General features: G+C 42.9%; 1 protein-coding gene across 5 annotated transcripts in view; it reads right to left on the bottom strand.

Moving 5' to 3' along the window:
- The window catches only part of LOC127206633 (guanylate-binding protein 4-like), a 38,806-nt gene that overhangs the window by 11,122 nt on the left and 11,610 nt on the right, over nt 1-16,074 (bottom strand). For 3 of the 5 annotated variants that reach the window (XM_051165969.1, XM_051165968.1, XM_051165971.1), the window contains 2 exons: nt 15,583-15,776; nt 14,786-15,316 (listed from right to left, as the gene is read on the bottom strand). In XM_051165969.1, the coding sequence (XP_051021926.1) occupies nt 15,095-15,316; nt 15,583-15,776 (416 nt within the window). In that variant the 3' untranslated portion in view covers nt 14,786-15,094. Of the gene's footprint in view, nt 1-955; nt 1,237-2,057; nt 2,304-3,246; nt 3,444-3,644; nt 3,755-4,427; nt 4,556-6,837; nt 7,067-14,785; nt 15,317-15,582; nt 15,777-16,074 lie in introns of those variants that run through there. The other 2 variants (XM_051165972.1, XM_051165970.1) reach the window with 2 other exon arrangements.

The raw sequence follows: 16,074 nt of genomic DNA, 5'->3' as shown, positions 1-16,074 counted from the left end.
GACGTCAGTAAGTCTTTTCCCTTCCTTGGGCTCCTATCCGACACCTGTGAAGTCGAGTTGGAAGACATATGTTTATGGTTTATTCTGAGACATAGATTTCAGAAATGAACAACACAAAGCTAGTTTTTGGTTTTGGTTAGAAGTGACATTTCCTCTGAGAATGGAGGTCGGTGTGGCTGACAAACCAATTCTCCACAGGTAAGTGTACTCTTATGCAAGCATTGAAACCTCATGAATTCTCTCAATAATTGTTGAGAGTCAGGATACTAGACTAGATAAGTTTTGTTTCTTTATGTGTGCTCATAAGTGATAATCTTGATTAATTTCCTCAATATGAACTAAGAGATTTCTGCCAGAGTTCAAACTCAGATAAACAGAAGACCAGCAACTAAAGGGCAGGTGCCTTTGGTCTGGTGGGTCATGGTCCTCTCCTGAGAGTTATTTCTTAGTGTCAATGCTTTTATCACCCTGGGCTAATGAACATGATAAGTAGTAATCCTCCCAAACCCTTTAGTACTTAATTTTTGTCTGGCTGTGGCAGAAAGAGAAATCAGAACATGTAGAAATAAGAAAAGGCTCAGTGCTTCCTTGTTTGCTGGTAAGTGTTGAGGGCTTTCCCCAAGCCTACAGATCAGAACTAAGTCCATCTGACACAACATTTCTGTTTGTAGTGCACAGAGCAGAAACTCACACACCCTTACCTCACCTCTGTTGTAAAAATTTGACTTATAAAATGCATATTGCTTCAAGGTACTAAGCACATAATATCTTGTTTCATAGTAAGAAAAACAATGAAATGTGATTGTTTTGAGAAAGGACAAACTCTAGCCAGTGAGTCAACTTATCTACAAAAATTATAATGAGAGAGATACAGACTGCAAGATAAGGAATATGGAATCTAAGAGTCATATCATAAGTGCATGGATCAGGAGAGAGAAACACTGAGATGTCTCACCACCAGCATTCTCTGGAACACCTGCTCATCATCCTTGAAGGAGTGCTCCATGAAAAGAGAAATGGCTTCCTTCTCACAGCCTGCATGAACATCCAACAGCTCCTGGAGCGTGTCTGTGGGGAGCCTCACTCGCTGGGCTATCTGTTTGCTGTAGTGATCAGCTGCCTTCTGCACAGCAGCTGAGTTCTCAAGCTGGGCCAGGGTCATTACTGCATTCTCCAAACAAGGCACAGTTCCACTGTTGATGGCATCTACGTAGGTCTGAACCAGAATCCCCAGACCTGAGAAAAACATTGTTAAGAAACAGGAAGTTCTCACTAATTATTTTTTTATAAGCTTTGGATCTTGCATTATCCAAAGCAACAAAAGTTCTATTCATCTTGAAATTTTCTTCTCCTCTTACTTCTTCAAAATCTTCTGTTCTCTCCTCATGCCCTCTTGGAATCAGTATCTATTTAATAAGATCAACTTCTTTCCTTTGGAGTTCTCACATTCAGTACATTAAAAAATAATCAGTGATTATAACCAAGATGTTTCAAGTTTTCTTTGGGGTAGGGGACCATTCTACCATATAAAACTTTGTTAGAAAGAGAAAGTAAATGTCATATTTGGTGAGACCAAATTCCAAATGAAAATTCAAGTCTCATCAGAAAAAAAAAATCAGAAATTTGAAGACTATAGAACATGGAGCCAAGTATGGACTCATGGGCAAAGCACAGTTACACTGGCAGAGTGCCCGTGAGACTTGTTTAAATTTGTTTCTCAAATTGCATGGGTCTCTTAGCTTGCTGTGTTTTGACCAATGTTAGCTCATAAATAATCTGTATAATCAAACTGAGATGAACCTCTTCCTGTGGCACCTGAAGTCATCTTGTAGATATCTGTCCAGTCATCTTATGGCATGAGTTGTCTGATATCTGCTAGACCTCAATAAACACTCATATACAGAAAGTTTAAGTATGTAACATGTATATGTGATATGTACATTTGTCTCTCCATATTCCTTTATATAGCAAACAAAAATTCTCAAGACCACAAAAGAATCACCACTTCACCACACACCTTAGGCCATAGAGGCAGGCTTGTGACAAAAGAAACTCACGATTTCCTGTGACAACAATTCCCCCTCTCAGGGTCTTGCTCTTTCCATTGGTGAAGATGTAGGAACAGAACTCTTTTGATTCAACCTGGAAACTCCATTCCAGTTGGTTTTCTGGAACTTTTTCAATTTGGAGTAATAAATTTTTGTCATTTGTAGGTCGGTCAAAGACAAAGCACTTCCGTACTGGAAAGAAAAATCTGATACATTCTCTGGTCATGTTGGACTTTTGGACTTTGAGATTGTTTCCTGGGGGGAAAAAGCACTCATTGAGGAGACAGCTGGAAGATAAGGTGACTGATGTTTCCAAAATATCTTGCAGGCTGCAGTTGCAATGTCTTCCTTCATCTAACTGGCTGTGCCAATAGCTTTAAAGTAACCAGTGCATTTGGAGACCTCACTACTTAGTCATTGGATTGGACCTGACATTGTTTTGCATAAAGACTCTGTGATACAGATTAGCTGTTTCAAATAAATACCTGTCTAAATAACAGCTGAGTGGATAAACACAAATGTTGGTTCTAGGTACCTATCTTTCCTACTAAATATAATTTGTGTAATACATTTGTAATATTAACATAGCACATCTCATAAGGCTGGAGGGTGAAATTCTGGTAAAAAATAAATTATTTTGCAGTAGTAGAAACATATATCTGGCCCCACACACACATCTGTCCACTGAGAGATACTTAGTTTATACACTGTATACGTGTGCATCCACTGGGAAGAATAACTATTTGAGCTAGGAAAGCATTCTGAGTAAGAAATGTTTGTGAAATTGGATCCACAGATTTTCCTGTGATTTTAGATTTTCTCATTTATTTGATGAACTACTGTTTTAAATATAGACTATGAAGAACACATAAATTAATAAGTAAAAAATACATAAGGCTTAGGAAGTAGTCACAGTAAATGTAATCCTCACATATTTTTGGTTTTGTTTTATTTTATTTTTTGTAATTCTAGTGGCTATAAAATTATTTGGTATGACATGTTCTGTGTTAAAATGGCTTTATATCTTAGCCTCTGGATACTTTCAAGTAATAATGATTGTCCAAACTATGGCTACTTGTCAATTGCCATCAGAACTAACAAGAGCTTCAATCCAGTCTTAAGCAGATATGTCAAGTGCTAAGAAGGGCTTAGTTGTTGATGCCACTTCCCTGCTGAAACTTCCCTCGCCCTCTGATACCTGGGATCAGCTTCAGGGCGTTCTCCAGATACTCATCTGCTGTGATGGGGCGTCCGTCTAACTTCAGCTCCAGAGCAAAATCTCGAACAGCCCAGATGAAGTCTGGAAAGAAACCCACGAACTCACTGGAGTCCTCTACTCTATCCTCTCTGGGGCTGGACTTTGCCCGGATTAGCTGTGTTAATTCAGTCACATATCTGAGATCATAGCTAAGGACATGAAACAACACACCTTCCCGTCCTGGTCTCATGTGGAGTCAATTATTAAAAAAAGTCCCCTTTGTCCTGTGTCTATTCTAATCCAACCAAGACTTACTGACTTAGACTAGACAACAATGGACTCATGAATGGGTAGTAAACTCATCAAAACATGGCGGCATTGGGTCCCCGGAAGGATACTGCAGCTGCTCCAGGGCCTGGTGGTTGATGGTGCCCACGCTGTTGTACACAAAGGTGCTGCTCAAAAGCACGGCCAGTGCGAAGATCCACGAGTCATTCCTAGAGTCACCCTGGAAGACACCCGAGAGCGAGGGAATAAGAGTCTAACATTCATTCATTTACCCAGTTGTTTATTCATTCTTTTAGATACACCACTATTCAATCTGAGAAAAATAACAAAATATGAAGATAATGCTACATTCAATCCTCATTATCTAATACGCTGAACCCTCTCATTGCTTAGTGATTAAGTTAACTGACAGCGTTAGGACATAGCTGAGTGGTAGGCATGCGGACATGCACAAGGACCTGGGGTTATTTTCCAGAACCAACTGCTAAAAAGAAAAGAGACTCAATGTGTTTAAAACATTTCCTAAGTGCCTGGAGTATAGTAGGCAGCAATCAATGGGCAGTTACACCTTTACAATGTTCATCTCAGTTACAGACACAAACCCTAGTCCATTAAGTACAACCCTTCATTGTTACTCTGATAAAATGCAGAGGCACAGTTTGTGGCGATCAGTTTCCATATGTTTTCTTCTGGAAGATGACTTTCTTCGATAGCAAATAAAGTTGTCAACATATAAGTACAGCCACCACTGTAATTTCTGCCAGGAAGAGACCCAAAATTACCAAAAAAAAAAAAAAAAAAAAAAAAAAGTCATAGAAAACCACATAGAGGGGATGAGTTATTCTGAGAATTTTGAACAGGAGATCATTAAGTTAGAGACGACACTACCTCACCTTTTCCACATCGCCAAGGCCCTCGGTATCCAGAAGGACCAGGGTGTGGGTCGGCCTGGTAGGGTGGGGCACACACCACATCCAAATTCCCTTGGTTTCAGACTGCACTGTGGAACCCAAGGAGAAGCCTGAAGGGAACAGCACAAACAACAGAAGGTAAAGGCGGGGAGACCAAGGCTGGTAGCGTTCGGAGAGTACTCAGCAAACAGCAAGGAAACGGTTCACTTTTCTTTCAGCAAGGACGATGAGTTCAGTCTATAGATAATAGACTCTCCCAAGAGAGACTTGGTAACTTCTGCTTACCTTATCTGTGCAACTCCTCAAAATAGCTGTGTTATAGGACTAGTTTAGACTCTAATTGGAGTGTTTTTATCTGCGTCCAGGACCTTCTGTGTCCTGTTGCTTCTGTTAGAATTTTGCAGCCAAGTTTCTATCAGAAACAGCACTGAATCACTGACGCAAAAAAAAAAAAAAAAAAAAAAAAAACCTAAGTAGTGCATTAGGAAGAAAGCTGCCTGAAGGATTTTGTTTGTTTGTTTGTTTGTTTGTTTGTTTGTTTTTTATTAATTTATTCTTGTTACATCTCAATGTTTATCCCATCCCTTGTAGCCTCCCATTCTTCCCTCCCTCCCATTTCCCCTTACTCCCCTCCCCTATGACTGTGACTGAGGGGGACCTCCTCCCCCTGTATATGCTCATAGGGTACCAAGTCTCTTCTTGACAACCTGCTATCCTTCCTCTGAGTGCCATCCAGGGGACATGGTCAAATGTGAGGCACCAGAGTGCCTGCAGGATTTTAAAAGGTGGAAAGACGAGGCAGAATCATGAGAAGAGTGACCAACAGGTCCATTAAAAATACCAAGAGACAACTTAGTGAGGGAAAACACCATACTTTACAAAGTAGGAAATTAAAGTGCCAGGATGCTCACAGTTATTTACAGTGGTCTACATACCATACAACTGTGAAGTCTACAAGTCAGAAAAATTAGAAATGTGTCTTATGCTCCCAATTTTTGAGGGATGAGTAGAATGCTAGAAAAAGATCGTTGTTCATCAACAACAAATGGGTAAATGGTATGTGGTACCCTCAGGCAACAGGATGCTATAAAGTGGTGAAAATAAACAAACTATGGATATGTGTGACAATTACAGGACACTCAGTGCCCTTGTCTGGCCTGTGGATATGGACACAGTACACACAACTGTACACACACAAACTTATATGCTCTCCTACACAAAAATAAAGAATGAACATGGCCCCTGCACACAGAGGAAGTGGAAGCAGGCTGTCTGGATGAGTCCTGATAGGCTGTGGTCATATGGTGAGGGAAGAGGTCCTTTCCTGTCGGAGGTCTAGGGGAAGGGAATAGGGCAGAAGAGGGAGGGAGGGTGGGAACAGGAAGATACAAGCTGGAGGATAACAACTGAGATGTAATCTGAATAAGTTATAATAAATTTTTAAAAAATAGAAACCAGAAAAAGAAACAAGGGAAAGAAAGAAAGAAGGAAAGAAAGAAGAAAGAAAGAAAGAAAGAAAAGAAGGAAGTGTCGCAGAGCTTCAGAGAGTGTGAGAGAATATGGTTTCGGTTCCTGGCGTTGGTCAGGGTTTATTTTTTGATCTGGATGTTGATGGGGATATGCATTTCATATGCTTTAATTTCACTGTCAAGAATTCATAACAAGCTTTGCTATGATTATTACGTTGGTCTCAGAAAGACAAATGATCTTTTTTCCCCTCTCATTTGCGGGTCGTTATTTAAATATATACATCAAACCATATGCATAAGGGTGAAAGTAGAAATGCAACTGAAGACTGAAAGGGAAAGTGGGAAAGAGAGGGGAGAAAGGGGACCAGGAGCTATGATGGAGGAAGAACTGCTCCACATAGTATATCCATGCGTGAAAATGGCATATGTAACACAATATTGCAAAATAACTTAATAAAGTTTTAAAAATGGCTTGACAGGAAGTAAAACAACAACAACAAAGCAAAAACAACAAAGCAACCTCCTGCCCCGCAGAAGGGATGATAGGCCACCTTGGATGTCGGTATGAAAGCACCAGGACATACCCTTCAGCCCATCTATGTGTTAGTAGGACGGGTGAAACAACAATCACGCTTGAAATGGGCTACAGGTTTGGGCAAAAGTACAGGAGGAAGAACAGGTGCTCTTGGCTCAGCTGCTGGTCAGGCCAGATCAGAGGGATGAGAGCAAGGCTGGGATAGACCTCTTGATGACGTTGGGGAACTACCAATATTCAGAAGAAATGAATTTATGACGAGAACGAGAAATGTTCACACATGAGGGGGACCCCACCCTTCCTTAAGATGAGCCTAGGAAAGCGTGCTCGGCTCCATCTGGCACCAGTCCAGGGGAAACTGACCCCCACACGCCCGAAGGACACTCACCCTGCTTCTGTCCTGCAAGGCGGTTCATGAGGTAGGACTTCCCTGTACGATATAAACCGGCAATGGCCACCACCACCAGAGGCTGCGATATCTTCTCGAGAACCCTGATGGCCTCCGGATTTACCGTCAGCTGCTTTTTCCAGTTTTGCACCAGACAAATGGGTGCCTCCATGGTCGGCTCAGATGCCACAGCACCCTGGAAGCCACAACAGTCCCTTGTTGAAATATGTGATCCCTGAGGTCACCTCTTGTTATTCTTTAAGGCAGGCACATCTCAACTTTTGTTTGTGCAACACATATGTCAATTTCTGTATTTTTCTAAGAGGGGGTAAAATGAGTTTAACCTTTCAAAGCCTATTGCAGCATTCACATGCATTATCTTACGATTCTTAATCGGAGCTATGAAAAGCACTGACTGGATTTTTTTTTTTTTTTTTTTTTTTTTTTAAAGAATAAAACGAGGAAAGCAAAAATCCTGATTCTGAGCCTGAGGACACTCGGGTTTTGCAGCAAGTGAGGCAAAATGAACGTGAGAAAGTTGCCAAGTGGGTAGGAAGGGTTTCCTGGCACTGAAAAGAGTCTAAAGTCTCATTCAGTGTGTGAAGTTTACTGCCCATAGGCTGGCTGGGAGTTGCCTTAGATGGCTGTTATCAAGGAGCAATCAGAATGGGTGCAAATTACACACACACACACACACACACACACACACACACACACACACACTTCTTAGAATAAAATAAATAGAAAAGGAAGAAGGGACAATAGAGGCGGAATTCATATGTACACCAGAATAAGGTAAAACGAAGCCTCTTGGAGACATCTTTGAGGACAGATGTCTACTATCAAGAAAGCTTTGAGAACACAAGGAAGGAAACTGGGAGACGCTGCCCTGCAATAGCGCTGCTGCGGAACTGCTGGGTATGGCTCCTGGGTTTCAGACAGGGCTTCCTTTCCTGTTCTGATCACCAAGGATGGGACTTGCTCATTTCTCAACCTCGCAAGGCAGGGGTTAAAGATGCGAGAGAAGCAGCGCATGTACCGTCGGGACGCCAGGCGGCGCTCTGCCCAGGACCACCGGAGTCACCTGTGAGGTCCCCTGCTAGTCCCTGCTCGCCCACCACCTCCCTCGCACACCGCAAGCCGAGCACGCGCAGTAACTCACCCGGTCGTTGCCTCTGTGGCAGGACAATCCTCGGCCGACTTGGCTCCTTCGCTGAGCCTCCTACTGCTCCAGTCTCCTTGCAGCAGCCAGTGTTAGAAATGCAAAGTAACAGTCACCCAAACACAAGCTGATATGAAGAGAATCGAAATCGAAACCTCGTTTCCTGATAATTCAGTAGTTGAGGGCTTGAGCACATTAACCGAGTTTGTGACCTGAGCTGAGCTGCGTTGACCCAGCTTACTCAGGACTTTCTGAAGTTACCACCATGCCACAACTCGCAGTTTGAGCTCACCATTGCTCTCTGCACCACTTAAATCGGATCAAATTAATCCGCAAGCCGTGGTTCATACCTGCAAGGCTAACAGGCATGAGGCTGAAGCAGGAGGACCACTGCGAGTTCAGCCCAGGAGAGAGTGCTTTCCAGACACTGCCTCGAAGAAAAGAAACAAGGCAAAACAAAAATCAGATAAAATTATGCGTGTGCCACATTACTGATTGAGCCTTTACTGTTGGGTTCTGCCTACTCTAAAGTCTCTGTAGTTCCATTTAGAAAGGGAGGGTGTTATTTTTTCTTTCTTTTTTTCTTTCTTTCTTTCTTTTCTTCTTCTCCCAGTTCCACCCTCATGTTCAATTTCCCCCCATTCTTCCCTCCACTTCTCAGAGAAGGGGAGGTCCCCCCAAGGGGTAACCCATCCTGGCAACTCAAGTCATAGCCAGACTAAGTGCATCCTCTCCCACTGAGGCCAGACAAGGCAGCCTAGCTAGAGGAAAGGGATCCAAAGGCAGGCAACCCAGAGTCAGAGACAGCCCCTACTCCAATTGTTAGGGAACCCACATGAAAACTAAGCTGCACAAGCCTAGGTATAGCCTGTGCGTGCTCTTTGGTTGGTGGTTCAATATCTGTGAGCCCAGAAAGTGAGGAAGTCATATGGAAAGACTGTTGTTGTTTCTTCCAGGGAGCACATTCCATCACAGATGCTAAAAGGGAGAAAACAGAATCACACTTAGCATACACATCTAACTGGGGGTCTCCCCAGGAAACAATGCCATTTAGTGTTCTGGGTCACTTGGGCTCTTGGATTTGGACAGCTACATCAGCAGTGTGGCCTCCTCCTTCCCCTCCACATATTTTAGAGGAAATGACCCCTGTGAGATGGGGCAAGAGAAAGTAGCACAGTCACCCGGGATGTGTGTCCTTGCCAAAGCAGATGGCTGGGTTTCCCCCAGCAGCTCAGCCCACCCTTCACCTTTTCCTGTATTTTCCAGTGAGCAAGAGAAATAGAAACTGAAACTGTGTCCTGACATGAACTTGCTTTGTTTAGGGAGTCAAAGATGAATGCTCAAGCCCTGAGTATGTTAGCCTTAGTGTAAAAAAACCACTTCAATTTCTTTTTTGTGTGTATATGCTGTCAGCTTCCTGTTTGATTCCTTAACTAACGCTTCTTAACAATGGTGAGAATATAGAGAAGGTCGTTATTTCCAGTGTAGCCTGCTTGGGAAGGAGAACACATGATTCTGTCAGGTCTGTCAGTAGAGCTAACCACTCTGGGCTGTTCCTTCCCTGCCCCGACAGACAGGAGGATCCCAGTGTGCTTCCCCTGCTTTCTGGGGTTCTGTCAGACTACTGTGTTTCTTTCTTGGCCATTTGCCCAAAACACTTGAACACTCCGAATATACAAATCCAAAACTCCAAATCCTCCCAATACTAAAGTTTTTGGAGTTCTGACATAAAACTACAAGTAGAAAATTCTATTCTATGAAAGTTCCCTGTTTTACAAGCTATTTTAAGTATTGTATGTGTGAGCTAAGAAATGGTAATGCATGGTTATAGCTGGACGTGGATATATATGTGGAATACGCATTGCTTTTCACAATCCATTAACATCATATTTGGGGCTTTATTGCATATTATTACTGCAGTCAAATCTGCCTATAAACTTTTCTGCCTATCTTCCAAATAGATGCAGACTCCCCAAACCATGCACTCCTCTGGGCGGCTAGTTCTTATCTCTGCCTTTCTGTGTTTGGGCAAGTTTCTGGGATATTGTAGAGAGTGTTTCCAATGAGGCAAATCTGAGAATGCAATGCTCACAGTATCAGCAGGTGTGTTTTTCTCTGTTGATCAGGAAGAGACTCTGACTAGATGTGAATTTAAAGAATTTGCTCCCTTATCTCCTCCCAAACCAGACACTGGAGGAATTTCCAAAAACAACTCACTCTGCTAGGATTTCCCATGAACATCTCTTCATGCCACTTCACCATTGGCTTAAAATATGTTGGCACACCTGGTGGTAACACACACCTTTGATCCCAGCACTCGGGAGGCAGAGGCAGGTGGATCTCTGAGTTCCAGTCCAGCCTGGTCTACAGAGTGGGTTTCATGACAGCCAGGGCTACATAGGGAAACACTGTCTTGAAAAAAAAAAAAACCAAAGCAAAAATCAACCAAACAAAGATAGATTGGCACATGAAATAGGTAGAAACTTTGTATTTGAGCTGCTTGTTTCTTAAGTGCCACTACTTACTTAGCCCTTTAGTTGAGAAAGATGTGCCTGCCTACTTTTTAAATTTTTACTTTCCTTCTCTATAAAGTAGTCTTTGTAATATGTATAACTTAAAGGAGAGAGAAAGAAATAGGATACACATCAATAAAAAAAATCCTCTCCTTAAAAATGTACACGTAGCTGATGGGCAGCTCCTCATATGGGTCCCCCCTACTAAGGGGAAGAGGAGCTGACTCTGACATGAACTCTGTTGCCTGCTTTTTGATCCATTTCCCCTGGAGGGTCTGCCTCACCAGGCAACATGGGGAAGTGGATACACTTAGTCCTTATGCCATTTGATATGCTGTGGTGAGTGGGTGGGTGGAGCTCCCTTCTCTGAGGAGTAGGGAAGTGGGGAATAGGGCAAACAGGGAGGGAGAGTGGGACTAGGAGGAGAGGAGGGAGGGGGTATGATCAGGATGTAAAGTGAATAAACAACTTTTTAAATGCACATATCTGTCCATCAGGAGACTTTCCCACACAACTGCTCCATACACTTCCTTTACTCTTTCTCCCCTACTGTACACATACTGATGTCTCTCTCCATATGAGTGGACACAATCCTGTCCTACTATAATCTCCAGCTTCCCAGGGAATAGACTGTACACTGAGATGACAACAGATTAAAGTTTGAATGCATTATGTAAACAAAGGGAGAGAGCTGAGTGGGTAGGAACAAAGACAGCTTCACTGGTAACATGCTTGCTATGCTAGCAAGAGGACATAAGCTCAGCCCTGAACACTTAGAAAAACATCTGGACACAGTGGCACATGCAGGGAATCCCACTCCTGCACATGTGGACATGCAGCTCCCTGGAGCTTTTCTGGCCAGACAGCATAGCCTAATCAGCCATCTCCAGGTCCCAAAGAGAGACCTTGTTTAAAACACAGTGAATGGTTCTTGAGCAATGACTCCCAGGTGTTGTTCTGTGTCCAACGGGTGGCTGGCCTGGGTCCCCTATCCTTCTGGCTAGTCCAGGTACTGCTTGCCTCTGGATGGAAATGTTTCTAGTTCAGGGATGGCTAGGACACCTTGGGGTGGGGCCTGACACCAAGGGTGCTATGCCAGGTTCCTGACCTCGCTAGGGGAAGTGGAAAATGAGTTTTCCACCTGGTGTCGTTCCTTAGCTCATTTTAGAATCAGACTGCAGGTCTCAGATGGCAGTGGAGACTTGGGAGCTCCGCAAGCCAGTGATGATACCAAGCCTCACAGCTCCTTGTTTCAGCCAGGCACAGCAGTGGAGGCAGGCAAATGTCCGAAACCCACTGGCAAGCAAGGTGAGACGCAGGCCTGGTAGTACCTCACTCGGGGTCAGCACGGAACTATGTGCAGTGGTTGAGCAGGCCCCAGCTGCTGCAAAGGTGGTTCTGACATTGGGGCCTGACCGCCTGGCATCCAGCGGCAGTCACCTCCCCCCTGACCCTGACCCCGCCACCAGAATAAATGGAGTCTCAGGTGGTCATAGTTGGATGAATGTTTAGCAAGAGGGCCGAAGCATGAGAATGTACACCACCCCCCATCCCAACAAGCCAGCCAACCTTTATTTGTAAACCTTAGGGACCGGAGTTGAGGTTTAATATGGCTGTTGCTAGGGCTAAGGGTGCCAGGATACTTACTCTACATACAGTGGTACAGTAACACTGGGGGTGGGGGTGGGGTTATTCCCATCACAAGAAGGAGAAAACAGTACTTAATTATCCTATGTGTGAGGGGGTGACTTCTAGGTACAATTAAAGGTCATTTTCTGGAGGCTAGGGTCTCAGCATACAGTGGGTGCTTCCAAGAATTCACTGTGCTTCCCGGTCAGGTTCCTTATCAGGAAAGGGTGGGACTTGAAATCTTCCCCTCAAGAGGGCTATGTGATTGTGACACTTCCTACAATATCTAGGGTTGCCAGATCAGGTGGAGTTAGAACCTCCGGTAAGGAAAGGGAATCCTCCTTCATAGACCTAGCCCGGCCGGCAAAATGGGTACCGGTAGAAGTCAGACTTCAAGCTTGACTACCAGAATCCCACACCCAAGTTTACCTCTTTTTTGCAATTTTACAATTAAAATAATTTGCTTATGTGCACATTTGTGCATGTGTGGACACATGTCCATATGTAAATGCCTATGTGCCATAGCAGACACATGGAAGTCAGAGGACAATTTGCAGAAGTCAGTTCTCTCCTCCCACCATGTAGGCCAGCACAGATAGCATGTTATCAGCCTCAGTGGCAGGCACCTCCATCTGCTGAGTTGTCTCTCTGGCTCTATTTATTTTTTCTTTTTGCTTTGTTATGAATTTCGCTGAATATGAGTTGTTTTTTGCAATTACACACGTGCATCTTCATAACAATTGTGTGGTTTTCATTTATAAAAGTAAATAACCCATTGAAAGAGGTAGTCCCAGGGTATATATGAGGGTTGCCTTTCAATTTATCTACTTGACAGGAAGCTATTTAATAAATAAGATTGTGTGCAAAGCCATTGTGTTAGTGTGGGGCACAGGTGAGTTGTAAGAGAGGTAAAAAGAAGAGGCTTTTTAGAATGGGGAATTGTCCTAGCACGCAGACTTAGAGAGAAACCAAGGTTACGCTGGAGTTACTGAAGAAAACAAAGGAGGGTATGCATGTTCCTGCAAATAAGTCAAAGACAAAATGTCATACTAATAGCGGGTTGGAATTGGACAATATTTTAACTTCCTTCATACAGTAATTTGCTTCAGGGCCAGAACCTACTGCCTTCCTTCACCCCATTCCAGAGGGGAACCTGACCCAAATATCACATTCAGACCACAATTCATTTCACAGAACTTCATGGTCCCATTTCCCAGGCTTCACGTGGAGGCCTCTCCCAAGACGTCAGAGAGTTTCTTTGCGTTCTTGCTGTACTGAAGTCGTGCCCAGTTGACTCAAAGTGACATAGGCCGAATTCTTGGCCATGAGACCCAAGACTCTCTGATACCTAACCATGAAGCCTAGAAACATTATTCAAGGAACCTTGACATCTGTTTCCTCCATGCAAGTGAATATGAAGAAACAAGGCTGGAGTGCTGGAAAGCTGTAATTGTGGCTTTCAGAGACAGTGTGCATTGACAGGGCTTGAAGAGCCTCAGAAAACCTGATAAGCTAGCCTGGGGTAAGCAACAGTAACCAACAGAAAAATACAAAACCCTGTCTCAAACAAGGTGGACTATGAAGACAGACAATAGAAGTGTCTGCCATGTTCACACTCACACACATTCTTACACACACACACACACGCGCGCGCGCGTGCGCACATACCATATAGAGATTTTTTTGCCATAATTAAATTTTATTTCACATTGATAGGTGAAAAATATAACATTTTCCCACATTATAGCACAAGAATACAATGGAGCATTTCTTACTCCAAATAAAACTTTATTGATGATATACCTGAAGTTAAGCTTATGTTCTTCAAGTAATGCAAAATAGCAAAGGATGGAAATAGTTTTAAATCCAAACAACATCATTAAATCCATCATTATTAACATTCTATCAGCCTATAACAAATGATCTCCATATCAGTTAGCACCTGTTTGTAAAGATGTTTCTTAGCATGGTCAGTTGGAAAACAGCAAGAAAATAACAGTTCAGAAATAACCATATTTTTTGCAACATATTCAATGGCTTCAAATGTATATGTATACATATGCATGTGTTCTAATAAGTCTTTATTGTCCACAAATAGTTTAAATAAATTTTACCAGTATTTTGGACATATTGACTATTTAAAATTGAATGATTACTATTTTAGTGTTTACACAGGAGACAAATTCTGAAAAACTCTTACCTAAGATAAAAATTTCAAGTTACCAGGTAAAAATAAAAATTCTCATCTTGAACAGAATTTGGTTTTAAGCTCTTTCCTCTTCCTGTTTCAGAGTTCCCTGAGGGGAGGGATTTAATAAGGACACCCCATCTAGGGCTTAGTGTCCCCAAGTCTCCCACTCTGTATAATTTCTGGCTGTGGGCCTTTATATTTATTGCCATTTCCTGCAGGAGGAAGCTTCTCTGAAGATGGCTGAGCCGGCACTAATCTATGAGCACAGCAGAACATCATTAGGAGTCACTTTATTGCTACTTAAAAAAAAAAAAACAACAACAATAGTATTTGGTTTTACTCTAGGTTCCCTGGACTGTCTAGTCTTGGGTTTCTGATCACCCAAGCAGTGTTAGGTGTGGGTTTCATCTTATTGAGTGAGTCTTACATCAAATCAGATATTGGTTGGGATACCATAGTAGATCAAAGGGTTTCTGACTGGGCTGGTGTTTATGCTTTTCCTTTGGTAACCTGCAAAGTATCTTCCTGTGTTAAAGATATTAGCATGTAAGGTGCAGGCTATACAGGCACCAGCTTAGTTCTCCAGTTCAATGAGTTGTATATGTGTTGTCCTCAGCAATGGGGCCTTGCCACCAGTTTGTGAAGAGCGGCGTATATTCTTGGTTTTTGAACTTAGTAAATGAAATTAACACACATGGACTTCAAAAATAAGTCTAGGGGGAAAGAAGCCAAACTTACGGTTTTCTAACAAGAGCTCTTTGCCTATTTCATTTGATTGCTTATAAATTTCAGCCCTAGACCAACTAACTTACCAGAACCAGGCAATACTGAAAGCAACACGTTCCCAAATCCATCAAATACTTTTGCAGCCAGTGACTTATGCTGCTCCTTACTATTTTGAATCTCTCTTTGCAGTTGGATTATCTCTGAACCCATTGCTTCATATTTACTTTTAAATCCTTCATTAAGCATTTCTTCTTGGACCTGTAAAAAGGAAAATAGACTTGGAGAGCCATACTTACTGAAAGTCGGGAGCTTGCACTTGCAACTCAAGTAGTTAAGGACGTGTATCTATTACTCTACCAAAAGGTGCTCATTGATGAATTTACCTGATTCCTAGGTTATGAGAAGCAACACAAATAACCTAGGCCTGTGATTCTTTCTGTACCACTCACAAGAGTGATGGATGACAGACAGAGCTAAACTAAGCTCCGTCCTTCTGATAAGTTCTTGGGCCCAACCAGCCTTACCTTCAACTTGTGTGCCAGCCTCTCCTCTTGCTCTCTTAGAATGTTCTTCTTTTCCCTCTCCATCTTCTCATGCAATTGGGCCATGTTTTCCTTGTAGCTTCTCTCTTGAGACTCCATCACTTGTTGCAGCTCCTTCTGCTTCTGTCTTAGTAGCTCCTGCTCCTTCTCAGCCGCCTCCTTCTGAGCTCTCTCAGCTGTCCCACAAGGGTTTGAGAGAAGCAAAACACAGTGGTAGAGGCTGAGCTCTTTCTTGGGCTCAGAGACATGACTGAATTTAAAACACGCAAGAGAGAAGTCTGAACTCTAGTCACCACACTCCCAGAGCATATGTCAGAATGATGCTGGAAGGCACCTGTCACTCTAGCTGAGGGACACCGTACCACCCTCTTCATTTCAGATTCGCAAGGTGTAATGCAACCTATGTCAGAGGATCTTCCTGTCATTGGTCAGCAAGCTTAGCAATAGCCCACCCATCCCTAGGAGAGCCAAGTC

Source organism: Acomys russatus, chromosome 23 (assembly GCF_903995435.1).
Source record: "Acomys russatus chromosome 23, mAcoRus1.1, whole genome shotgun sequence".
Classification (NCBI taxonomy): domain Eukaryota; kingdom Metazoa; phylum Chordata; class Mammalia; order Rodentia; family Muridae; genus Acomys; species Acomys russatus.
This window is presented reverse-complemented; position numbering and strand designations above follow the sequence as displayed.